We start from the raw sequence: 27,349 nt of genomic DNA, 5'->3' as shown, positions 1-27,349 counted from the left end.
TTTGTTCTGACAGCTTTATTAGGAATTTCAATGCACAAAAAAATCATAAAAAAAGTCAAAGAGCGTACAATCTCTAATTAGCAAACGAGGCACTTGTGGTTGAGCCAGGAGTGTTGCTGACTCATCCAGTATTAAGGTTGAATAGGTGTCACACTACAGAGGGTAATCCACCTCACAGTACAGTACTGATTGTGTCAAACTCCTTGGTGATCTGTGTGCTGGGAAGGGACTTAAGGTACTCGAGGTGTCGCCTGGCATCTTCCTGATTCTGACGCACGTAGTACACAATGTAGGAGATAACCATAGTGAACCAGCCGAACATGGTGATGAACATGGCAACGTCAGTCGTCTTCTGGTGAATGTTGCAGAAGTTGATACCTGAATCAAGGATCTGGATGAGCGGCTTGCCTGCGTACTCCTCCTGCACCGATGAATGGCAGATGAAGTCGTTGACCGTCTCCGGGTCAAGGGTCAGCTCCTTGATGATCTGCTGCAGTGTACATTCACAGTGCCATGGGTTGTTGGAGAGTCGGATCTTTGCTTTAATTCTACTGAAGGCCTCCTTTGGTACACTCTGGATCTTATTGCTTGACAGATCAAGCATCTTGAGGCCCTCAGGGATTCCTTTAAATGCTCCAATATCTATTGACTCAATGGCGTTTTTGGATAAATCCAGTTCCTTGAGTAGGTAGAGGTCCTTGAAGGCATTGTTGGGTATTTTGGTTATCCTGTTGGAGTTGAGATGTAGAGATACGGTATCAGCAGGGAGGTCCTTGGGGATTTCTTTCAGGTTCTTGCCAGCGCAGCGCACAAACTTCCCGTTCTTATCGAAACACTGGCAGCTTCTGGGACACGAGGTAGTGGCCGCTTGAAGCAAAGAGAACAGCAGCAAAAGACTACCCAAGGCCATGGACTGTGCGATCTTGAACTGGAGCCATGTCAAGCCTCTCTGCAACATGTTGAGAATGTCTCAGCGCCGCCCATTAAAGTAGCTCGTCCATTCTGACAGCAGCTGATGCAGTCAAGGGCCAAGTTCAAGCACCAGAGGAAATCCTGTGGACTAAAGGAAAGTAATAGGACAGTGAGAAGAAAGATTAGACTGACAGTCGTTCCCTCTTTCCACAGAACGTACAGCACAGAAACAGGCCATTCAGCTCAACAGGTCTATGCTGGTGTTTATCCTCCACATGAGCCTCCTCCCACCTTAATTCATCTCACCCGATCAGCATATCCTTTTATTCTTTTCTCCTGCATGTGTTTAGCTAACTTAAATGCATCTCTGCTATTCATCTCAACCATTCCATGTGGGAGCGAGTTCCAAATTCTAACCACACTCTGGGTGACTATGTTTCTCCTGGATTCCTTATTGGATTTATTAGTCACTATCTTATATTTATGACCCCTAGTTTTGGTCTCCCTCACAAGTGGAAACATTCTGTCGCGATGTCCACCCTATCAACTGACTTCATAATTTTAAAGACATCTATTAGGTCACCCGTCAGTCTCCATTTCTCCACAGAAAAGAGCCTCAGCCTGTTCAGTCTTTCCTGAAAGTTATAACCTCTCAGTCCAGGCATCAAAAACAACAACTTGCATTTATATAACACCTTCAAGGTAGTAAAACATCCCAGGGTGTTTCAGAGGAGCGTTATCAAACAAGATTTGACACATCAGGACAGAAGTAGGTAGGTTTTAAGGAGTGTCTTAAAAGAGACAAAAAGGTAGAGAGGCGGAGAGCTTCTGAAAGGAAAGCCTGAAGCTTGTAATCCTTATAAAATCTTTTTTTTCCCACCTTCTCCAGTAATGTTCCCTCTAATTTCCTTTCACTGTGCATTGCCCGTTGCCTGCACCAATCGATCCCTTTAAGATTGATGCCACGGCCGCACGTGCACGCCTCTTAAAGGGACAGCTTCTTGTGCGCAGCCTGTTTGTCGCCTGTGTGGCACATTTCTGATTGCGGCACAGCTGTGCACTTGTGCAGCTTAGAAGGAATGTTGTTCTCCAGCACCTCCTGCCACTGGGCCTCACCTATCTCGTGTCAGTTAGTTGCCCGTGAGCACAGGATTATGGGAAGGCAACGGGGGGGGGGGGGGGACCACTTTAAGACTACTAGTGAGGCCCCTCAACATCTAGAATGCTCTGCTGACTGATAGCTGAGAAATTGCACTGGGGGCACCTACCAACAGAACATGACCCAAATTTGCATATTTAAATAGGTTGCTGCCTAAAACAGGCATTTGGTTGCCCATTCTCACAACAGGTCAGAAATGGTGGCAGATGGATTGGGTATTAGGTTCAGTGCTGCAGTCTTCACAGCACTGAAGGCCATGAAGATTGGCCCCTTGATCAATTGTTCATTCATCCCAGCATTCTAGTCATTTTATAATTAAAACAAGGACTCTCTCGTCACTTCCCAGAGCTCTCGATCTCCCAAACCCTTGATCTCCACCATCTAGAAGGACATGGGCAGTATCGCATGGGAACATCCACCACCTGCCAGTTCCTCTCCAAGTCACACACTTGGACATATATCATTGTTCCTTCATTGTTGCTGGGTCAAAATTCTGGAACTGTCTACCTAACAGCAATCTTCCCTCTAAGCTGCGCGAGTGCGCACCTGCGCAGCAATCATGGAGGTACCGCCCAAGCTGCTGGCAAGCTGTCCCCTGTAACATGCCATGCGCAGCCACGCAAAAAAAAAAATTGACAGAAATAGGCCAAGCGCACCAAGGAAAACTAAGAGGGAACTTAGGAAATAGGAGCAGGAGTTGGCCATTCGGCCCCTCGAGCCTGCACCGCCATTCAGCTAGATCACGGCTGATTTTCTACCTCAACGCCATTTTCTCGCACTATCCCCATATCCCTTGATATCTTTAATATCTAGAAATCTATCGATCTCTGTCTTGAATATTGTTTTTTATTTAGAGATACAGCACTTAAACAGGCCCTTCGGCCCACCGAGTCTGTGCCGACCATCAATCACCATTTATACTATTCCTACGCTAATCCCATATTCCTACCACATCCCCACCTGTCCCTATATTCCCCTACCACCTACCTATACTAGGGGCAATTTATAATGGCCAATTTACCTATCAACCTGCAAGTCTTTGGTGGTGGGAGGAAACCGGAGCACCCGGAGAAAACCCACGCAGACACAAGGAGAACTTGCAAACTCCACACAGACAGTACCCAGAATTGAACCCGGGTCACTGGAGCTGTGAGGCTGCGGTGCTAACCACTGCGCCACTGTGCCACCCAAACATACTCAATGACTGAGCCTCCAGAGCCCTCTGAGAATTCCAAAGATTCACCACCCTCTGAGTGAAGAACTTCCTTCTCATCTCAGTCCTAAATGGCCGACCTCTTACTCTGAGTCTGTGCCCCCTGGTTCTAGATCCCCACCCCCCCCAGCCAGGGGAAACATCCTTCCTGCATCTACCCTGTCGAACTCTGTAAGAATTCAGTGAGATCACCTCTCATTCTTCTAAACTACAGAGAATACAGGCCCAGTCTCCTCAATATCTCCTCATAGGACAATCCTGACATCCCAGGGATCAGTCTGGTGACCCTTCATTGCATTCCCTCCATGGATAATATATTCTTCCTTAGGCAAGGAGACCAAAACTGTACACAATAGACCAGATACGATCTCACCAAGGCTCTATACAATTACAATATACAATATCATTGCCTAACAGCACTGTGGGGGAGGTGGGGGGGGGGGTCGTGGTGGGGGGGGGGGCAACACCTTCACCACACGAACTACTGCTGGTCAAGAAAAAGACCCATCACCACCTTCTCAAGGGCAACTAGTGATGAGCAATAAATGCTGGTCTTAGTAGTGGTGCTCTATTTTAAAAATTCACACTTTACAAATTCACATTTTATTTTCCCCTCAATCAAATTGCAATAGATCCCATTTATTCGAAACAAACTACGTTACATGAAAGTTGGGGTATGAAACCGTTACAAATCAATGAAGGAAAGGACAAAGAAAGTAATTTATATCCCACAGTGTGGATGGCTCCAATCACAGAATCATAGAATGATTCAGTACAGAAGGAGGCCATTTGGCCTATCATGCCTGTGTCAGCACATTGGTGGAGCTATCAAATTAGTCCCACATCCCTGCCCTGTCCCCATAACACTTTAATATTTTTCCTTCAAAAATTTATCCAATTCCCTCTCAAAAATTATTATTGAATCTGCTTCCACGACCCCTTCAGGCAATGCATTCCAGATCACAACAACTCGCTGTGTTAAAAAAAAGTTTCCTCATGTTGCCTCTGGTTCTCCTTTTGACCTTCTCTGCTCTAAGGAGAAAAACCCCAGCTTCTCCAGTCTGTCCACGTAATTGAAATCCCTCATCCCTGGCACCATTCTATTAACTGTCCTCTGCACCCTCTCTAAGGCCTTTGCATCCAGTGTGGTACCCAGTATTGAACACAATACGCCAGCTGTGGCCTAATTAGTGTTTTACGAAGGTTTAGCATAACTTCCTTGGTTTTGTGTTCAGTGCCTTTACTTGTAAAGCCAAGGAAATCATATGGCTTTGTAACAGCCTTCTTAACTTATCCTGCTGCCCTCAAAGCTTTGTATATATATATATATATGTATATATATACACATACACACACAGGTCTCTCTGTTCCTGTACCCCCTTTAAAATTGTACAATTTAGTTTATATTGCCTCTCTGTTCTCTTCCCACCTTTTTCAGTGTTAAATTTCATCTACCATGCATCTGCCCATTTCACCAGTCGATGTCCTGCTGAAGTCTGCTTCTATCCTCATTGTTTACTACATTTCTGAGTTTCGCGTCACCTGCAAATGTTGAAATTTTTCCCTGTACATTCATATGCAGATCATTAATATATATCAAAAGGAGCAGTGGTCGTAATATGGAATGCCACTGTATGCTTCTCTCCAGTCTGAAAACCATCACTCTCTGCTTTCTGTCTCTTAACCAATTTCATATCCATACTGCCTCTTTCCCTTTAATCCCATGGGATTCAATTTTGCTAACAAGTCTGTTATGTGGTACTTTGTCAAATGCCTTTTAAAAGTCCGTATACACATCAACCACTCGCCACTCATCAACCCTCTCCGTTACTCCTGTTGGTTAATAGTCTGTTGTTGCCTTGAAGCAAAAACAAAAGGCAAAAGACATGAAAACAACAACAATTTGCATTTACATAGCACCCTTAACATAGTAAAACCCCCCCAAGGTGTGTCACAGGAGAGTTAGAAAACAAAATTTGACACCGAGCCATAGGAAGGGATATTAGAACGGATGATCAATAGCTTGGTCAAAGAGGCAGGATTTAAGGACCGTCTTAAACAAGGAGAGGTAGAAAGGCAAAGAGGATTTGGGATGGAATTGCAGAAAAAAAATTACCTTCCTCTGGCCATTTGAATGCTGCCCAAATTAAATTACCAAGGAGAATAAAACACAAAAGCAGTGAGGTACACACTGATGATTCAATTGAGCAGCTCTTATAAACCAAAAGAGTAAAACCAAAGAGATTTATGAGCATCAGCAGAACTGTGAGATCAAATTACTGACTTAAAATTACTGCTGAGCCTTTGTCCATCTTTATAGTGCCACATCAGGGCTTCAAATAACTTTCTTCGGCTGAAAAATGACAACTTTGCGACTCCACAGAAATGTCCTCAGCTGTTGTTTCATGGTATGCATGTTCAGGTCTCAGAGGTAAAGTGACAGTGTTCTCATCCATTGTATTATCTGTGCTCTGTCAGTGAAAGGAGGCCTTCATCTCTCTGAATGGGCTGGTTTGACATCCAGAAACAAGGGGATGGTGACCACCCAGTCTATTGGAGAGAGCAGACCTTCATCCACTCTTTCTAGGCTAGTTTCTTAGCCGGTTCTGAGAGGAGAAGGCTCATTAGGCTAAATTCAGCAAGATTAAGCTCCCAGAGCGGAGCCACATTAGATCAGAGAGCTGATTGGAGCATAGGGTAAAGGGATCAACTTCTGAAGCAGCGCTTCCCTCGACAAGGAATGCTGATTGGAGAATCAGGCAGGGTTGGGGAGGGGGGCCAGGGATGGAGCTGTTGTGGTCATCTTGCGGTGCTCCTGATATTCCCATCATGAAAAAATTGGGAGCACCCGAAATGGAGTGCACTAACCCGACCCTGTTGGGTGAGGCTCCACACTAGGAAAATAGCCTCACTAAATCTATCACATAGCATCACCTAGCCCTCATGAGGAGAATATGCTCCTCGCTGACTTGAGCTGAATTCTTAGCGGGGGGAGGAAAGGGGACATCTCACTCAATGTATCGGCTTTTTTTATTTGAAGTTTGCCAGCAGCAGTGAATCAATCAAACTGGCTTTTAGTATGCGAAAGCAGCTACAACCCATGATTGCATGCTGGAAGTCTAGATGCTGAAGCTTTCACCAGGGCTGCTCTAATTAACTTGTAATTTTATTCTGTAAAACATAAATAATCCCAGAAAAGAGGGCAAGGTCTTCATTATATTTCAGTGGAATTCAGTTTAGTTAACCTCTGTGTTAGGTTAAATCACTTACATTGAGGTAGCAGAGACTCCTTTAGTTAAAACATGGAGAGGACGAAGACAAAAGGTTATCTGTGGCCCGTGTTTATTTGAGTTTTATTGAACACCGTCATTACAATTTAATTCGACACAGCATGGATTAGGAAAATAATCAGGCATAGCAGCTACGTTCCACTTTGAGACTTGGTTCAGCTTGTTTGCTATTGACCAGGCAACAATTTAGGCATTAAGGAGATGCTCAGCTGACCAAAGGCTTGGTCAAAGAGGCAGGTTTTAAGTGGTGTCTGGAAGGAGGAAAGAGAGGTGGAGAGGTTTAAGGAGGGAATTCTAGAGCTTAGGGGAAAATTATTTCACAATTCAATTACTTTGGAGTGACTGGCCATATTGGCTGCCATTTTGTATCAGCTGTATCCACAGATAGCCAGTTAACCTGTTTTTGGTGGGATTGATTGGGGGATGAATGTTGGCCAGGACTCCAGGACAATTCCCTGGAGTAGTCATAGGATCTTTAAATGCACATGAAGAGGCAGACTTGGTTTAATGTCTCATTTATGACACCACAACAATGCCGCAAGAAAAAAATAGCGCTTTTCATGGCCACAGGACGTTCCAAACCACTTTACAGCCAATAAAGTACTTTTTTAAAACTGTAGTCACTGTTTAAACTGTAAAAACTTTTAAAATGTAGGCAGGAAGAGTGATGAGGTCCTGCAGGGGGAGTTTAGGGAGTTAGGTATAAAGTTAAAAGACAGGACCTCGAGGGTTGTAATCTCGGGATTACTCCCTGTGCCACGTGCCAGTGAGGCTAGAAATAGGAAGATAGTGCAGCTAAACACGTGGCTGAACAACTGGTGTAGAAGGGAGGGTTTCAGATATCTGGACCATTGGGATCTCTTCAGGGACAGATGGGACTTATACAAGAAGGACGGGTTGCATCTAAACTGGAGAGGCAAAAATATCCTGGCTGCGAGGTTTGCTAGCATCACTTGGGAGGGTTTAAACTAGTGTGGCAGGGGGGTGGGAACCAGAGCAGTAGGACAGCAAGTGAAATAAATGAGGGGGAACTAGTAAATAAGGCCAGTAAGACTAAGAGGAAGGACAGGCAGGGAGATGTTGCGGAGCACAGCGGGACTGGTGGTCTGAAGTGCATTTGTTTCAATGCGAGAAGTGTAACAGGTAAGGCAGATGAACTTAGAGCATGGATTAGTGCTTGGAACTATGATGTTGTTGCTATTACAGAGACTTGGTTGAGGGAAGGATAGGATTGGCAGCTAAACGTTCCAGGATTTAGAAGCTTCAGGCGGGATAGAGGGGGATGTAAAAGGGGTGGGGGAGTTGCGTTACTTGTTAAGGAGAATATCACAGCTGTACTGCGGGAGGACACCTCGGAGGGGTCGTGCAGCGAGGCAATATGGGTGGAGCTCAGGAACAGGAAGGATGCAGTCACGACGCTGGGGGTTTTCTACAGGCCTCCCAACAGCCAGCGGGAGGTAGAGGAGCAGATATGTAGACAGATTTTGGAAAGATGTAAAGGTAACAGGGTTGTAGTGGTGGGTGATTTTAACTTTCCCTATATTGACTGGGACTCACTTAGTGCTAGGGGCTTGGATGGGGCAGAATTTGTAAGGAGCATCCAAGAGGGCTTCTTGAAACAATATGTAAATAGTCCAACTAGGGATGGGGCCGTACTGGACCTGGTATTGGGGAATGAGCCCGGCCAGGTGGTCGAAGTTTCAGTAGGGGAGCATTTCGGGAACAGTGACCATAATTCCATAAGTTTTAAGGTACTTGTGGATAAGGATAAGAGTAGTCCTCGGGTGTAGGTGCTAAATTGGGGGAAGGCTAATTATAACAATATTAGGCAGGAACTGAAGAATTTAGATTGGGGGCGGCTGTTTGAGGGTAAATCAACATCTGACATGTGGGAGTCTTTCAAACATTAGTTGATTAGAATCCAGGACCAGCATGTTCCTGTGAGGAAGAAGGATAAGTTTGGCAAGTTTCGGGAACCTTGGATAACGCGGGTTATTGTGAGCCTAGTCAAAAAGAAAAAGGAAGCATTCGTAAGGGCTGGAAGGCTAGGAACAGACGAATCCCTTGAGGAATATAAAGACAGTAGGAAGGAACTTAAGCAAGGAGTTAGGAAGGTTAAAAGGGGTCATGAAAAGTCATTGGCAAACAGGATTAAGGAAAATCCCAAGGCTTTTTATACGTGTATACAGAGCAAGAGGGTAACTAGGGAAAGGGTTGGCCCACTCAAGGACAGAGAAGGGAATCTATGTGTGAAACCAGAGGAAATGGGCGAGGTACTAAATAAGTACTTTGTATCTGTATTCACCAAAGAGAAGGACTTGGTGGATGATGAGCCTAATGAAGTGAGTGTAGATAGTCTCAGTCATCTCATTATCAAAAAGGAGGAGGTGTTGGGTGTCTTGCAAAGCATTAATGTAGATAAGTCCCCAGGGCCTGATGGGATCTACCCCAGAATACTGAGGGAGGCAAGGGAAGAAATTGCTGGGGCCTTGACAGAAATCTTTGCATCCTCATTGGCTACAGGTGAGGTCCCGAGAACTGGAGAATAGCCAATGTTGTTCCTTTGTTTAAGAAGGGTAGCAAGGATAATCCAGGAAATTATAGGCCGATGAGCCTTACGTCAGTGGTAGGGAAATTATTAGAGAGGATTCTTCGGGACAGGATTTACTCCCATTTGGAAACAAACGAACAAATTAGCGAGAGGCAGCATGGTTTTGTGAAGGGGAGGTCGTGTCTCACTAATTTGATTGAGTTTTTTGAGGAAGTGACAAAGATGATTGATGAAGGAAGGGCAGTGGATGTTGTCTATATGGACTTCAGAAAAGCCTTTGACAAGATCCCTCATGGCAGACTGGTACAAAAGGTGAAGTCACACGGGATCAGAGGTGAGCTGGCAAGATGGATACGGAAATGGCTCGGTCATAGAAGACAGAGGGTAGCAGTGGAAGGGTGCTTGTCTGGATGGAGGGGTGTGACTAGTGGTGTTCCGCAGGGATCAGTGCTGGGACCTTTGTTGTTTGTAGTATATATAAATGATTTGAAGGAAAATGTAGCTGGTCTGATTAGTAAGTTTGCGGACGACACAAAGGTTGGTGGAGTTGCGGATAGTGATGAGGATTGTCAGAGGATACAGCAGGATGTAGATCGGTTGGAGACTTGGGTGGAGAAATGGCAGATGGAGTTTAATCCGGACAAGTGTGAGGTAATGCATTTTGGAAGATCTAATACAGGTGGGAAGTATACAGTAAATGGCAGAACCCTTAGGAGTATTGACAGGCAGAGAGATCTGGGCGTACAGGTCCACAGGTCACTGAAAGTGGCAATGCAGGTGGATAAGGTAGTCAAGAAGGCATACGGCATGCTTGCCTTCATCGGTCGGGGCATAGAGTATAAAAATTGGCAAGTCATGCTGCAGCTGTACAGAACCTTAGTTAGGCCACACTTAGAATATTGCGTGTAATTCTGGTCGCCACACTACCAGAAGGACGTGGAGGCTTTGGAGAGGGTACAGAAGAGGTTTGCCAGGATGTTGCCTGGTCTGGAGGGCATTAGCTAGGAGGAGAGGTTGGATAAACTCGGATTGTTTTCACTGCAACGACAGAGGTGGAGGGGCGACGTGATAGAGGTTTACAAAGTTATGAGCGGCATCGACAGAGTGGATAGTCAGAAGCTTTTTCCCAGGGTGGAAGAGTCAGTTAATAGGGGACATAGGTTTAAGGTGAGAGGGGCAAAGTTTCGAGGGGATGTGCGAGGCAGGTTCTTTACACAGAGGGTGGTGAGTGCCTGGAACTTGCTGCCGGGGGATGTGGTGGAAGCAGGTACGATAGCGACGTTTAAGAGGTATCTTGACAAATACATGAATAGGATGGGAATAGAGGGATACGGTCCCCGGAAGTGCAGAGGTTTTAGTTTAGGCAGGCACCAAGATCGGCGCAGGCTTGGAGGGCCGAATGGCCTGTTCCTGTGCTGTACTGTTCTTTGTTCTTTGTTCTTTTGTTGTAACGTGGGAAACGTGGCAGCTAATTTGCGCACAGCAAGCTGCCACAAAACAGAAATTAGATAATTGACTAAATAACCTGTTTTAGTGATTTTGGTTGATGGGCAAATATTAGCCAGGACACTGGGGAGAACGCCCCTGCTCTTTGTCAAAATTGTACCATGGAATCTTTCACAACCACTGGAGAGGGCAGAGGGGGCCTTGGTTTAATGTCACCCTAGGTTATGCCTTCAAGTGCTGGCCTAGTTTTTGGACCCCACCCCACCACTCACTCCCCTCCCCCACCGCAACCCCCCAGCAATCTTCTGACTCAGCAGTGATCACGACACCAAGCTGACACACAAAATCATTTTCATACACTGTAGAGACGTTGGGCTACAACAAAGTAAAAACACCGAGGCAGTCTCCGAGTCACGTCAGCAAGAATCTGTAATATTCCAAATGCAGGTTTTTGCTGTTGATGCATATCTGCAAGGTGTGGAGACTTCACAATTTCATTAAACAATGATGCTTGCAGCCTGCAGGGAAATAACACTCTCAACCCATCAGCCTGGACTGCTATTCAAACCCAATTCCCAGAGGTTTTGAAACCCACTATTATTCACAGGAATTGCATACAATGTACAGCACTGAAACAGGCCATTCGGCTCAACTGGTCCATACCGGTACTTATTCTTCTCACGAACCTCCTCCCACCGGTCTTCATCTCACCCTATCAACATATTCTATTTATTTTTCCCTCATGTATTTATCTAGCTTCCCCTTAAATGCAGCTGTGCTACTCACCTCAACTGCTACATAGCAAGATCTGCATTCAAACCATTCTCTGAGTAAAGAAGCTTCTCCCGAATTCCCCACTGGATTTATTGATGACTCTTTTATATTTATGGCCCTAGTTTTGGACTCCAAGTAATTGCCGAAAACGACTGAAGCAAATTGAGCCACTGTCTGTGGTGCATAGGAACAAGAGCAGGTCGTTCAGTCCAGCTTAGGTACTCCACTAATTCATTAACCATGACAGTTCCATCTAAATTTGCTTGTTGCTACACCCTTAATTCCAAAAAAAGTGTTTACGTTTTAAGCATCCCTCAATTGATTCTCAATCTACGGCTGTCTGGGCAGTGCTCCAACCCACTGCATAAAAAAGATTTTTTCTCGATTCACTTTAACTCCGCAAAATTTATGTCACCTCGGTCTGGACTCATTTGCAAGGGAGAATATGATTAGACCAATAATGAGAACAACAACTTGTACTTATTGCAGAGAATGTACAGTACAGGAACAGGCCATTCAGCCCAACTGGTCAATGCCAGTGTCTATGCTGTACACGATCCTTGTCTGATCTGACTTCATCTCACCCAATCAGCATATCCTTCTATTCCTTCCTCCCTCAATCACGTATCTAGCTTCCCCTAAAATGCATCAATGCCATTCATCTCAATGACTCCATGTGGTAGTGCGTTCCATATTCTCATCACTCTCTGGATAAAGAGTTTTCTCCTTAATTCCCAACTGGACTTATTGTTTTAGTTATGGCTCCTCGTTTTGGACTCCTCCACAAGTGGAAATATCCTCCATGACTGCCTTATCAAACCCTTTAATAATCTTAAAAACCTCTTTCAGGTCACCCCTCAGCCTTCCCTATTCAAGAAAAAAAGAGCCCCGGCCTGTTCATATAACAACTTTAATGCAGTAAATGCCCCAAAGTGATTCATTTGGAGAAATGGGTGGACAGTGGAGTTCGGTGAGTTGACAGGAAGTATGGGCTCAAAAATAGGAGTTTGAGGAGGATTTTAAATGATTGCAATATGCCCATTGGTTCCTAAAATAGTAGAAACTGTGGTTCCCATATTCCCACAGTTCCAAATGATCTTTCACAATGTTAAATTACTGTCAAGCTTTTCAGTGTTGCACCAGCCTTGGCCCAGTGGGTAGAAACTCTAGCCTCTGCGTCAGAGGGTTTGGGTTCAAGTTCCACTCCGGAGACATGATCTACGCTGACATTTCCAGCACTGTACTGAGGGAATGCTGAACTGTCAGTGGTGCGGTCTTTTGGGTGAAACTTTTAAACCAGGGCCCCGTCTACCCTCTCAGGTGAGATACGAGATCATATTGCACTATTTCAACCAACTAAAACAGATGGCTTGGTCATTATCACTTTGCTGCTTTTGGGAGCTTGCTGTGTGCAAATTGGTTGCTGTGTTACCTGCATTACAACAGTGATTACACTTCAAAAAGTAGTTCATTGGCTGTAAAGCATTTGAGATAACCTGAGGTGATGAAAGAGGCTATAGAAATGCAAATACTTTCTAAACACAACACCCTGTTTGCAGTATCCTCAGTGTATAGCTGAAGGATAGTGAGAAAAGGTGAATGAGGAACCAATTATTCTGGTGCCCCGAAGTCATAAGCACATTCTGTTTAGTTGCATATATATACAAGGCCACTACACATCTCCTGGATATTGAAGGATCAGGTGAAAACTGGCTCAGGCTCCATCATGACACTGTCCACTGTCAAACAGCTGACAATCACTGCCTTGGCTGACACATGACGAGCGACCACATGGATGAGGTGCCAGAGGTACCAAAAAGCTGTTGAGGCCGGGATTCATTTGAAAATTTCAAAACTGATATTTTTATTAGGTAAGGGTATTAAGAATGATGGAACCTAGACAGATATTTGAGATACAGGTCAGCAATTGAATGGTGGAACAGGTTCAAGGGGCTGAATAGCCTCCTCCTGTGCAAATGACTGTCACTAACACACTCGTAGCGCAGCAAGAATCGGTAGGTTTGAGAGAGGAGGGGAGAATTATTTTAATGCATAGATCTCAACAAATTTTAGGTGTCTCTTTTTTGGGTTGTCATCCTGGGTAGTTCTAAAAAGAAATTGAAACCTTTTAAAAAAAACGTAATTCAAAATGTGACAGAGATGAGGCTTTAAGTGTCATTGCAATCTTTGTTGGCAGGCAGTAGCATGAGTACAGAGGGTACATTAACAGCAGATTCTAAGCCACTTTCCTTAAGAGAGGAACTGAATCAGTGGCACTTATAGTGAGCCCTGGACAGTTGCTTAGCAATCTTATAATAGAACATACCCTGGCATTAATATTAGTAAATTGAGGTTGTTTAATGGGCTAAGACTACAGTAATACAGAATAAAAGTCACAGCTCACTGTGTAGTGCGAACATATGCTGGAAAATGACACTCAGCGTGATACCAGAGCTCAAAGCACAGAGTTGATTTTAACTCCGATTGTAACGCAATGTGGATCCACTGCAACAAATTCATTAGCAAAGCTTGCTTTATTCAGGATGCAGGAATTCTTTTCTCCCTCTATGCTTTTTTTTTGATTCCCTCACTAGTGTGGTGACTTTTGTGAGAGGTGCTTGGAGTCGGCTTTAATCCCATTAATGCTCTCAGCAACACGGATCTTGAGGTAAAAACAGTCAATACTAACGACACTGCAGAGAAAGAAAGACTTGCATTCATGAAGCACTGCTCACCACCTCAGGATGTACCATAACGCTTTAGTGCCAATGAAGTGCTTCTGAAGTGAAGTCAGTGTTGTAATGTAGGAAACATGGCAGCTAATTTGCGCACAGCAATATCCCACAAACAGCAATATGATAATGCCTAGATCACCTGTTTTTCAGTGATGTTGGTGGAGGGATAAATATTGGCTCAGACACTAACAGCGATTCTGAGAGGAACTGAATGAGTGAAAGTTTACAGTGAGGCACAGCCCATTGCTTAGCAATCTTACACCAGTCCATTCCCTGGTGTTAAGCTTAGTAAATTTGCATGAAACTTATTCACTTAGCCAGTGCGTCTTGAAAGGGAAGGCAATTATGCTATAATAGGAAAACAAAAGGGGAATTTCATGGGATTTTGTTAAGTATTGAGAGACTACTATTGCAGTGGGGATAATCTCAACTTTACCCACCAGGTGAAAAAACGAGTGATAGCCTATTTTATAATTTGCCCGGGTTTCTTTTCCATTGTAAAATTAAAGCGCATGGGATTGGGGGTAGTGTATTGCGATGGATAGAAAATTGGTTGGCGGACAGGAAACAAATAGTAGGGATAAATGGGTCTTTTTCCGAATGGCAGGCAGTGGGGATCAGTGCTAGGACCCCAGCTATTCACAATGTACATTAATGATTTAGATGAGGGAACTAAATGTGATATCTCCAAATTTGCAGATGACACAAAACTGGGTGGGAGGGTGAGTTGTGAGGAGGATGCAGAGAGGCTTCAGGGTGATTTGGACAAGTTGAGTGAGTGGGCTAATGCATGGCAGATGCGGTATAATGTGGATAAATGTGAGGTTATCCACTTTGGTAGCAAAAACAGGAAGGCAGATTATTATCTGAACGGCTATAAACTGAGAGAGGGGAATATGCAGTGAGACCGAGGTGTTCTTGTACACCAGTTGCTGAAGGTAAGCATGTAGGTGCAACAGGCAGTAAAAAAGGCAAATGGTATGTTGGTCTTCATAGCGAGAGGATTCAAGCACAGGAGCAGGATTTCTTGCTGCAAATATACAGGGCCTTGGTGAGGCCACACCTGGAATATTGTGTGCAGTTTTGGTCTCCTTATCTGAGGAAGGATGTTCTTGCTATAGAGGGAGTGCAGCGAAGGTTTACCAGACTGATTTCTGGGATGGCGGGACTGACATATGAGGAGAGATTGAGTCGGTTAGGATTATATTCGCTGGAGTTCAGAAGAGTGAAGGGGAATCTCACAGAAACCTATAAAATTCTAACAGGACTTGACAGGGTAGATGCAGGAAGGATGTTCCTGATGGTGGGGGAGTCCAGAACCAGGGATCATAGTCTAAGGATACGGGGTAAACCTTTCAGGACTGAGATGAGGAGAAATTTCTTCACCCAGAGAGTGGTGAGCCTGTGGAATTCGCTACCACAGAAAGCAGTTGAAGCCAAAACATTGAATGTTTTCAAAAAGGAGTTAGGTATAGCGCTAAAGGGATCAAAGGGTATGGGGCAAAAGCCGGAACAGGTTACTGAGTTGGATGATCAGCCATGATCATAATGAATGGCGGAGCAGGCTCAAAGGGCCAAATGGCCTACTCCTGCCCCTATTTTTTATGTTTCTATGTTAGGGCTGAATTAAACCACCTCTAATTTTGTTCTGGACTCCCCACCCGACCAGAGGAAATAGTTTCTCTCTATCCTATCAAATCCTTTAATCATTTTAAATATCATGATCACATTACCCCTTAATCTTCTGTACTCAAGGGAAGACAAGCCTCGTCTATGCAACCTGTCCCCATAATTTAACTCTTTCAGCTCTGACAGGCAGGTTTTGCTGTCTGATTTGCTGTCACCCAGTTTTTTGTCCACTGTTAAAAGTTGAAATTACCTTCTCACCCCAGTGTCATTGCAAAGCTGCAGTGGCTCAGGCAATATTGGAATCAATATTCAATTCATTGAATCACAGAATTATATAACACGGAAGGAGGCCAGTTGGCCCATCGTGTCTGTGCTGGCCCTTTGAAAGAATGACCAATTAATCCCAATCCCCTGCTCCTTCTCCATAGCCCTGCAAATTTCTCTGTTTCAAGTATTTCTCCAATTTCCTTTTGAAAGTTATTATTGAATCTGCTTCCACCACCCTATTAGGCAGCGCATTCCAGATCATAACAATCTACTATGTAAATAAACCTCTCCACATCTCCCAAGTTGACATTTCAGTCCTGATGAAAGGTCACAAACCTGAAACATTAACTCTGTTTTTCTCTCCACAGCTGCTGCCTGACCTGCTAAGTATTTCCAGCATATCGTGTTTCAAATTTCCATCATCCACAGTCTTTTGCTTTTGTCTCCTCATCTCCCACCTGGTTCTTCTGACTTAAATCTGTGTCCTCGGGTTATCAACCTTGCTAACAGTGGAAACAGTTTTGCCTTATTTACTCTGTTAAAACCCTTCATAATTTTGACTCCCTCTGTTAAATCTCACCATAACCTATTCTGCTCTAAAAAGAACAACCCCAGCTTCCCCAGTCTCTCCACATAACTGAAGTCCCTCAACCCCGTTACCATTCTAGTAAAACTCCTCTGCACCCACTCCAAGGTCTTGGCATCCTTCCTAAAGAGGGCTGTGGGTGGTCAGTCAATGAACATATTCCAGACTGAGCTCAAAAGATTTTTGGGCACTAAGGCAATCAAGGGTCATAGGGAAAGGGCAGGAAAGTTGAGCTGATGTAGACGTACTGCCATGATCTTGTTGAATGGGGGAGCAGGCTTCAGGGGCTCTAAGGCCTACTCTTGCTTCTATTTCTTATGTTATGTTCATATAGAATTGGACACAGTACTCCAGCTGAGGCCTAGCCAGTGTTTTATAAAGGTTTAGCATAACATCCTTGTTTTGTACTCAATGCCTCTATTAATAAAGCCAAGGATCCCATATTCTTTCTCAACAGCCTTCTCAACTTGTCCTCCCATCTTCAAAGATTTGTGTGCGTACACCTCCAGGTCTCTCCGTTCCTACACCCCCTTTAAAATTGTACCATTTAGTTTATATTGCCTCGCCTTATTCTTCCTACCAAAATGTACCACTTCATACTTCTCTGCATTCAATTTCATCTGCCATGTGACTGACCATTTCACCAGTCAGTCTGTCTCCTGATGTCTGTTACTATCCTCCTCACTGTTTACTACATTAACCAATGGATTGCAATTAAACAGAGCTGTAGATATGCATTATGATGAGATAAATGAGACACGGTGGTGCATCATTCAGGACTCATGGAGTAGGTAGTTACTATTCTGGAGCTGTATGATGTTGGCACTATGTGTGTATTGATTTATGTGCATGTGTGATGCATGTGTGTGTATATCACTTCATCTTTTGTCTGGGAATGTTACAGCCTTCTGGACTCAACACTGAGTTCAACAATTTTAGATCATAATCTCTGTCCCCATTTTGTTTCTTTTCTTGTTGTTGGTTCAGTTTTTATCTTGTTTCTTTCTTAATCCCTTCACTTTGCATTCAGACAGCTGCTATCCTTCCATTTACACCTCCTTCAGACACATCTTTTGTTTCTTTACTTGTCCCATTACCACTCCCTTTGGCTTTGTACCATGAAACCTTTTGTCATTTAATCTCTCCTGCCCCCACCCCATCACAGACCTTCCTGTTTGTTCCTCTTTCCCCCTTCCCCCCCCACCCCCCCCCCCCCCCCCCGTCCCCCCACCCTGCCTTTCACTTGCTCAAAATCAATTACAACATTTCCGAGTTCTGATGAAAGGTCACAAACCTGAAATGTTAACTCGGTTTCTCTCTCCACAGATGCTGCCTGACCTGCTGAGTATTTCCAGCATTTTTTGTTTTTATTTCAGATTTCCAACATCCACAGTATTTTGCTTTTGCATACGTGTATACATCTATGTGGCTGTGTATGTATTTTTCTGTGTGCGATGTGTCCGGATTCGTGTCTTTGTATGTATATGTATTTGTGCATGCGCAGATGTGAGTATATGTGTGTGTTTCTGGGTGTGTGTTTATGTATGTGTGCATGTATGTGTATGTATGTGTGTCTATATCTTTGTGTGTGTATATGTATGTATTTGTGTGTGCATGTTTGTATGTGTATTTATGTGTGTGTGTGTGTGTGTGTGTATATGCATGCACACGCGTATGTGTGTCCAATCTCTGCCACATCTCCAATGCTACAGAGGAACAAAATAGGAAGTAAGGCTGTACGCAGCGATGTCAATGAACTGATGACCCTTGTTGCCTGGTTACCAGCTGCATATTTCAAAGGGTTTCTGATAAGATATTTTGAAAAGATATTTCTGGAGGGTTTATTGGAATTCCACCCACCCTCCTCCCACCCCACCCCACCCCCATCACCTCCCCCCATATTCAGTTTAAAATAAGTCTGGCTGCCTAGGGAGAGAACTCTATTTCCACCATGCATTGAATACAGAGCTGTGACTGCAGATGTATCCGCTACACTGTGTTTGCTGCAGAGCAGACGCCAGTGCACGAACTTGGGAATTAGAAGCAATGGACTAGCAGCTGCAACAATGAAGCATTGGGCACTCAGACCTGGAAGGGCTGGGAATGGAATCCCAATCTCAACTGGGCTTTGAACTCACATATGTTCGTGTTACTTCTGGGAGGACTGGAACCACAGACTTGGAAGGAATAGATTCAGGACTCAGTTAGGGGGCCAATAATAAAAAACTTGCATTTATATCATACCTTTCACATAATCTCAGGACATCCCAAAGCACACTTAACAGCCAATGAGGTACTTTTGTAGTCTAGTCACTGTTGTAATGTAGGAAACATGGCAGCTATTTGTGCATAGCAAGTTTCCACAAACAGCAATGGGATAATGACCAGATAATCTGTTTGAGGGTTAAATATTGTCCAGGACACCGCAGACAACTCCCCTGGTCTTCTACAAAATAGTCACGTAAGACCTTTATGCCGACCTGAGAGGGCAGATGGAGGCTTGGTTTAATGTCTCGTCCAAGAGACTGCACTTCCAACACGGCACTAGAGTGTCAGTGTAGATTTTGAGTTGATGCAGGAATGCTACTGACTGAGCCACAGTTGATACACCTGGCTGTGCTGGCCAAGTCCCCTATAATGGGGAAAATGAAGACACAACCCTGTACCTGCAGAGCACTGTGAATGGTGATGAGAATACACTGAAAGGTTTAGAGCAACATTCTCCCTTCTGTTCTGGGAGGCAGCAGGAGGAAGTGGCTCGAGATGTCTAGACATGGCCATGGTGCAGTCAGTCCACGTGGGGACTTTGGGTAGCCCAGACCTAGGACTAGATAAGGGAGGGCCCCTTCTCTGGAGGAAGAAAGGTGCAATGCTCTCTACTCTGCCATCAGCACTCTTTCCCCTGTCAGCATGGGGCGGGGTGGGGGGGGTGGGGGGTGGCAGTGGCAGTGGGGGGCGGGTGGGGCCCGAGGGGGTGGGAAGCGTCAAGGTCACAATTGGGCCATGCGGTTTGAATGGAGAGCCAAGAGAGGCACTTGTGCTCCTCCCCACTCCACATTCAGGTAAATATATTTTAAAATCCTATCTGTTTTGGTGGTAGCCTTTGATGACCACCAGTTATGCCGCATGTGGTTTTCCTGAAAACAGGCAGAATTGGCTGCCTCAGGGCGTCCCTATATTGCAGAGGAAGCCTCACATAGTGCAAGGCCTTTTATTGCTATGCAAAGGGCGTAATACCTGCTTCAGGTGCGGGCTCTGGACCCTGATTTTTTTTTTGCCTATAGCAGGAGTGTGCGCTTCCAGTCTGTCATATTGGAGGCTTGTTTGTCCATTTAACTTCCAAAAGATGGGCATGGTGCCAATGAATTTCTCAGCCTATATGTATGCAGGTTTGGTATAGAGTATACATGCGTAAGTGTATACATAAGTGTAGTATGGAGTATATGGGCTGAATTTTGTGCAGGAGGCGGGGCTCCCGGCACCGGGCCGAAAAGGCAGGGGAAAACCCATCTCTGCATTTTTTTAGTCCCCCCGGAGTGATCCTCCTGTCAAAAATTAAGGAGGTGGGATCCCTGTCCCTTTAAAGACTTAATAGGGATGGGGATTCCACCCCCAAAAGCTGCCAGCCAGTCACAGGGCTGGCAGCACAGCAATATCAGCAGCGCCACCAGAAGCGGTGGCCACTGTCAGCACTGCAGAGGCCGCGGATCCAGGCCCAGTGCTGGAACCTCAGAGAAGAGGTAGGTGAGGCAGCGTTGCAGGGGCCAGTCTGAAAGGCCCCGGTGAGGAAGGGTGGGGTTTGGGAGTTGAGTCCAGGAGGAGGGGGGGGGGGGTCACGGGGGGTACAGTTGTTCTTGGTGGGGGTCCTCCATGGGCCACAAATTGCCCATGAAGGAGGGATCCCCCTACCAAGCCCACATAGAGGGCGCCTCATTTTCCAAGACGTTCTCCCCGTGCGGCGGAGGCCCCCCATGCCCCTGGTAAGATCCCAGTGGCCCTTATTTGGCCTCTGGGCGGGAAGGTCGTCCTCAACCTATCCCGCCCCCGGGAGAATTGAAACCGGGATTCCTGGCATCGGGTTCCATGGCGAGCAATTCTGCCCCGATTCTCCGGCCACCCCCTCCGCCACGAAACTGGCCATTGGGATGAGAACGACATCCAGCCCTACCTGAGTACCTCCTGAGTTCAAACTGACTCAAAAATCTGCTTAACCTTACAGCTTCTGAGCTTCCACTCAGCTGGTGATCTGCAACACAAGATGTACTAATAGCCTGGCTCTGCACCCACAGTGGATCACACTCCTACAAACATACGAAATAGGAGCAGGAGTCGGCCAATCGGCCCCTCCAGCCTACTCCGCCATTCAATAAGTTCATGGCTGAACTGATTTCTCCACAATACCACCGACCCCCGATAACCTTTCACCCCTTTGCTTATCAAGAATCTATCTACCTCTGCCTTAAAAATATTCAAAGACTCTGCTTCCACTGCTTTTTGAGGAAGAGAATTCCAAAGACTCACGACCCTCTGAGAGAAAGAATTTCTCCTCATCTCTGTCTTAAATGTACGGCCCCTTATTTTTAAACAGCAACCCCTAGTTCTAGATTCTCCCACAAGAGGAAACATCCTTTCCACATCCACCGTGTCAAGACCCCTCAGGATCTTATATGTTTCAATCAAGTCGCCTCCTACTCTACTAACTTCCAGCCTAGCCTGTCCAATCTTTCCTCATAAGATAGCCCGTCCATTCCAGGTATCAGTCTAGTAAACCTTCTCTGAACTGCTTCCAATGCATTTACTTCCTTCCTTAAATAAGGAGACCAATACTGTACCCAGTACTTCAGATGTGGTCTCACCAAAACCCTGTATAGCTGAAGCATAATCTGCCTACTTTGTATTCAATTCCCGTCGCGATAAATGATAACATTCTATTAGCTTTCCTAAGTATGTGCCGTACCTGCATACTAACCTTTTGTGATTCATACTCTAGGACACCCAGATCCCTGTGCATCTCAGAGCACCGCAATCTCTCACCATTTAGATAATATGCTTCTTTTTTATTCTTCCTGCCAAAATGGACAACTTCGCATTTTCCCACATTATACTCCATTTACCAGATCATTGCCCACTCACTTAACCTATCTATATCCCTTTGTAGCCCCCTTATGTCCTCTTCACAATCTACTTTCCTACCTATTTTTGTGTCATCAGCAAATTTAGCAAACATACCTTTGGTCCCTTCATCTAAGTCATTTATATAAATTGTAAAAATTTGATGCCCCACCACAGATCCCTGTGGCACACCACTCATTACATCTTGCCAACCAGAAAATGACGCATTTATGCCTACTCTCTGTTTCCTGTTAGCTAACCAATCTTCTATCCATGTCAATACGTTACACCCTACACCACGAGCTTTTATTTTTTGCAATAACCTTTGATGCAACACCTTATCAAATGCCTTCTGGAAAGCTAAGTACAGTATATCCACCGATTCCCCTTCATCCACAGCACACGTAACTCCCTCAAAGAACTCCAATACATTGGTAAACATGATTTCCCTTTCACAAAACCATGTTGACTCTGCCTGATTACCTTCAATTTTTCTAAGTGCCCTGCTATAACGTCTTTAATAATAGTTTCTAACAGTTTTCCTAAGACAGATGTTAAGCTAACAGGCCTGCAGTTTCCTGCTTTCTGTCTCCCTCCCTTTTTAAACAAAGGAGTTACATTCACTATTTTCCAGCCTAGCGGAACCTTCCCCGAATCTAAGGACTTTTGGAAAATTAAAACTAATCAACTATCTCACTAGCCACTTCTTTTAAGACCCTAGGATGAAGTCCATCAGGACCTGGGGACTTGTCAGCTCCAACAATTTGTTCAGTACCACTTCCCTGGTGATTGTAATTTTCTTGAGTTCCTCCCTCCCTTCCATTTCCTGACTTACAGCTAATTCTGGAATGATATTTGTATCCTCTATAGCTCAGGTTCTGAAATAGCAAAGCTGACAATCTTCCTCCTTTTCGGACAACACAATAAAACGGAATGCCACAATAACTAAGACCCTTTGAAACTGGCCTCTGTGAAGCATGACACTTAGAATCAGCAAAATGTGGGTTTGTTTGTAAGATGGCCCTTTGTTAGGATGTGGTTTTGGTTCACTCAGCTACACCCCCATTTGATTTGGACACTATCCCGTGTGAGCAAAAGTTAATACTTCTAGAATATGTTCTAAGTGATGACCTTCGACTACTGCCATCATCAGTAAAGCTTCAAATCAGTGCATCTAATGAGCCTATATTTACTGACCATGACAATTATTGACTCTTAACTGCCTTCTGAAGTGGCCTAGGAAGGCAATAGTAAATTTCAAAAGGGAATTGGATGAATAATTGAAACGGAAACGTTTGCAGGGCCATGGGTAAAGAGTCGGGAAGTGGGACTAATTGATAGCCCTTTCAAAGAGCCGGCATAAGCAGGATGGGCCAAATGGCCTCCTTCTGTTCTGTCTCATTCTACAAAGAAAGAAAATCAAAAAGAGTTGAAGCTTCGAAATGAGTACTGCTGATATTAGCAGATGAAAGCCTAAGAAATCTGTATGAGATTTCTCTGCCTGCTTCTTTCACAGAGAGGCTATACTAGTTAATAATTGCATTGCAATGTTGGGCAAAGGAATGTCAGACAAGGGCTCACCCACTAATATCCATCAAAAATCATTTACAAGCTCCAATTGGGATAAAGTCAAAAAATCATTCCTCCAACTGTTAAATTTCGCTGAGGGATATCCCAGACTCACTGCCTACTTATTGGGAGGGGGAGTAACGTCTAATTAGCCTCATGAATCAATCATGTGATCAGCAAACATATCCATTATCAGAAGGTGTGTTGCTGATGATGATCGCTCATCAACGTTAACAAACATCTACAGGAGTATCTGAGCCCCTTCCCCCCTCGCCGCACAGCAACCAACAGCCCGCCACCTCACCCCTCCCCCAACCAGGCTAACATTAGAGATTAAAGACCGGGAATGTACAAGTGCTGGAAACAACAGGGTAAGTTCGTGGGGCACTGGCGAAAGCAGGAGATGGAATGCAGAACATGCAACCGCCGGTGTGGTAAACCCTCTCACCGTGGGACTCCCCCTCCCTCGTCCATACTCCTGAACGACAGGGCCAGCTGTTAACATCTGTAATGATGTATGTAATATCAGTCAGAGCCACATCAGCAGCCCCAAAGGGACCATTTGTGCATATTAGATAGCGATGCCTGCTTCTTGCTGGCACTGAGCATTCCCAGGATGCAGGTACGGTGACGAGGGATCCAGCACAATACAAGCTGACAGATTATTCTCCTTTCTGTCAAATCAACCTTCATTCTGCCGTCGGAGAGCAAATCAAAGCCCCCTCCCCATCCCCACACAGCCAGCTCAACAAGCCCTTTTAATTTTAATACCTTTTCTTCAGTAAATAAAACCCTTAATCCTAGTTGCACAAAGTAAATTTTGTTCACTAGAAACCAGCACTAAATCACAGGCTGCGTTAATTTAAAATATAAATAAGCAGAACTGCCCACAATTCGCAGTGCAGAAAATCTTGTTAATAACAACTGTGAACTTGTTCAAATTAACAGCAAGGAATCAGATCGTCTAAGCGGTAATATCCAGCACGAAGGTTTCAGCATGAACTACATGTTATGTTATAGTACCTGTGCTTAGTAGATTCCAGTTGCTTTTACTGATCTTCAATCCTACTTGTTGCCAGCTGTTGATATGATTTCAGACCCTTTTATCTTTTTTCCCCTCTTTCTCCTCCATTCTCGCACTCCCTCAGTCAAAGACCTTCACCTGATTGTCCCTCCCCTCTGCTCCCACCCCCAGAATTGGACAACCCCTTCTGTCTTCCACCCAATGGCAGCAGGCTTAGCTCTTGATTGGCATCTTTTTGTGCCAGTGAGAGTTGGGAAGGGCCCTGGCAGCTTGCATGCATCAATAAATGCATTCCATTTGCAGACTGTCGCATAGACCTCTGTCAGATGTCTCTGCTTTCCCCCTCCCTATACCCAGCAATTTTTTTTTTTTGGGTGACACTAGAGGTTATCCGTTTCGTTAGGACCTGCCAAGAAATCTGCATCATTGCCAACTTGTTGGCACGGCTTCAAGGATGGTAATCACTTTCATTTATCCTCATTCCTTAAATCAAAGCTTGTTGCCAAGTTAGGAAGCTTCAGTTTAAAACCATAACAAAAATAATAACAAAATGAATCGCCTAGGATCATACAGCACTGAGGAAGGCCATTCCACCCATCATGCCTGTGCTGGCTCTTTGAAAGTGTGATCAAATTAGTCCCACAAACCCTTCTCTTGCCCCATAGTCCTGCAAATTTCTGAAAGCTCACAGACTTTATTCATTTTTCCACCAACTCAACACTCACACTGTCATCAGAGACCTAAACAAAACCTCCGACAGCCGCACAATTCCATTTACTTTTTTTTGGAAATAAAACCCACAGTCCCAATTGCACAAAGAAAATTTGGTTCTCCGTGGATTTTCTAATTTAAAGAAGGCACAGCATTTTAAAGAGGCGCTAAAATAAAAGCAAAATACTGCGGATGCTGGAAATCTGAAATAAAAACAAGAAATGCTGGAAATACTCAGCAGGTCTGGCAGCATCTGTAGAGAGAGAAGCAGAGTTAACGTTTCAGGTCAGTGACCCTTCATCAGAAGTTCTGAAGAAGGGTCACTGACCTGAAACGTTAACTCTGCTTCTCTCTCCACAGATGCTGCCAGACCTGCTGAGTATTTCCAGCATTTCTTGTTTTTATTTTAAAGAGGCAGCCTCATTATTAAAAGAACAAGAAAGACATGCATTTATGTAACAAAAACAAGAAATGCTGGATTCACTCAGCAGGTCTGGCAGCATCTGTGGAAAGAGAAGCAGAGTTAACGTTTCGGGTCAGTGACCCTTCTTCGGAACTGACAAATATTAGAAAAGTCACAGATTATAAACAAGTGAGGTGGGGGTTGGTCAAGAGATAACAAAGGAGAAGGTGCAGATTGGACCAGGCCACATAGCTGACCAAAAGGTCACGGAGCAAAGGCAAACAATATGTTAATGGTGTGTTGAAAGACAAAGCATTAGTACAGATTAGGTGTGAATATACTGAATATTGAACATCAGCAAGTGCAAACCTGAAGAAAAACAACCTGAAAAAAACAGTGGGTAAGCAAACTGAACAAACTAAGATGAAATGAAATAAATGCAAAAAAAGATTGTAAAAAATGTAAAAAGGAATGCAAAAAAAAGGAAGAAAAAATAACTAAAAATGACTAAAAATGAAAGTAAAGTGGGGGGCTGTCATGCTCTGAAATTATTGAACTCAATGTTCAGTCCGGCAGGCTGTAGTGTGCCTAATCGGTAGATGAGATGCTGTTCCTCGAGCTTGCGTTGATGTTCACTGGAACACTGCAGCAATCCCAGGACAGAGATGTGAGCATGAGAGCAGGGGGGAGTGTTGAAATGGCAAGCAACCGGAAGCTCAGGGTCCTGCTTGCAGACTGAGCGGAGATGTTCCGCAAAGCGGTCACCCAATCTGCGCTTGGTCTCCCCAATGTAGAGGAGACCACACTGTGAGCAGCGAATACAGTATACTACGTTGAAAGAAGTACAAGTAAATCGCTGCTTCACCTGAAAGGAGTGTTTGGGGCCTGGGATAGTGAGGAGAGAGGAGGTAAATGGGCAGGTATTACACCTCCTGCGATTGCAAGGGAAGGTGCCCTGGGACGGGGACGAGGTGGTGGGGGTAATGGAGGAGTGGACCAGGGTGTCGCGGAGGGAACGATCCCTTCGGAATGCTGACAGGGGAAGGGAGGGGAAGATGCGACTGGTAGTGGCATCACGCTGGAGGTGGCGAAAATGGCGGAGGATGATCCTTTGGATATGGAGGCTGGTGGGATGAAAAGTGAGGACAAGGGGAACCCTGTCACGGTTCTGGGAGGGAGGGGAAGGGGTGAGGGTAGAGGTGCGGGGAATGGGTCGGACACGGTTGAGGGCCCTGTCAACCACAGTGGGGGGAAATCCTCGGTTGAGGAAAAAGGAGGTCATATCAGAAGCACCGTCATGGAAGGTAGCATCATCAGAGCAGATGCGTCGGAGACGGAGAAACTGGGAGAATGGAATGGAGTCCTTACAGGAGGTAGGGTGTGAAGAAGTGTAGTCGAGGTAGCTGTGGGAGTCAGTGGGCTTATAATGGATATTGGTAGACAACCTATCCCCAGAGATGGAGACAGAGAAGTCGAGGAAGGGAAGGAAAATGTCAGAGATGGACCATGTAAAGGTGAGAGAAGGGTGGAAATTGGAAGCAAAGTTGATAAAGTTTTCTAGTTCGTGGCGGGAGCAGGAAACGGCACCGATACAGTCATCAATGTACCGGAAAAAGAGTTGGGGGAGGGGGCCTGAGTAGGACTGGAACAAAGAATGCTCGACATATCCCACAAAAAGACAGGCATAACTAGGACCCATGCGGGTACCCATAGCGACACCTTTTACTTGAAGGAAATGCATGGAGTTGAAGGAGAAGTTGTTCAATGTGAGAACAAGTTCAGCCAGGCGGAGGAGGGTGTTGGTGGATGGGGACTGGTTGGGCCTCTGTTCCAGGAAGAAGCGGAGAGCTCTCAAACCATCCTGGTGGGGGATGGAGGTGTAGAGCGATTGGACGTCCATAGTGAAAAGGTGGCGGGTGGGACCAGGAAACTGGAAATTGTCAAAATGACGTAGGGCGTCAGAAGAGT

The 27,349-nt window shown here is 45.0% G+C and overlaps 1 protein-coding gene across 2 annotated transcripts; it reads right to left on the bottom strand.

Moving 5' to 3' along the window:
- Positions 1–37: 37 nt before the first annotated feature.
- Positions 38–24,359, bottom strand: lrrc3 (leucine rich repeat containing 3). Of its 2 annotated transcripts, none has more exons than XM_068034658.1 (2): positions 24,267–24,359; positions 38–1,060 (listed from the first exon to the last, which is right to left on the bottom strand). In XM_068034658.1, the coding sequence occupies exon 2, from the start codon at positions 956–958 to the stop codon at positions 173–175; it is 786 nt and encodes a 261-aa protein (XP_067890759.1). In that variant the 5' UTR covers positions 959–1,060; positions 24,267–24,359; the 3' UTR covers positions 38–172. The 2 variants fall into 2 exon arrangements, with proteins under 2 accessions (XP_067890759.1, XP_067890760.1); XM_068034659.1 differs by lacking the exon at positions 24,267–24,359 and adding an exon at positions 17,857–17,931.
- Positions 24,360–27,349: the final 2,990 nt, after the last annotated feature.

The sequence above is a fragment of the Heterodontus francisci genome, chromosome 7 (assembly GCF_036365525.1).
Source record: "Heterodontus francisci isolate sHetFra1 chromosome 7, sHetFra1.hap1, whole genome shotgun sequence".
In the NCBI taxonomy this organism is placed as follows: domain Eukaryota; kingdom Metazoa; phylum Chordata; class Chondrichthyes; order Heterodontiformes; family Heterodontidae; genus Heterodontus; species Heterodontus francisci.
Note: the sequence above shows the minus strand (reverse complement) of the source record. Positions and strands in the feature narration are given on the sequence as shown.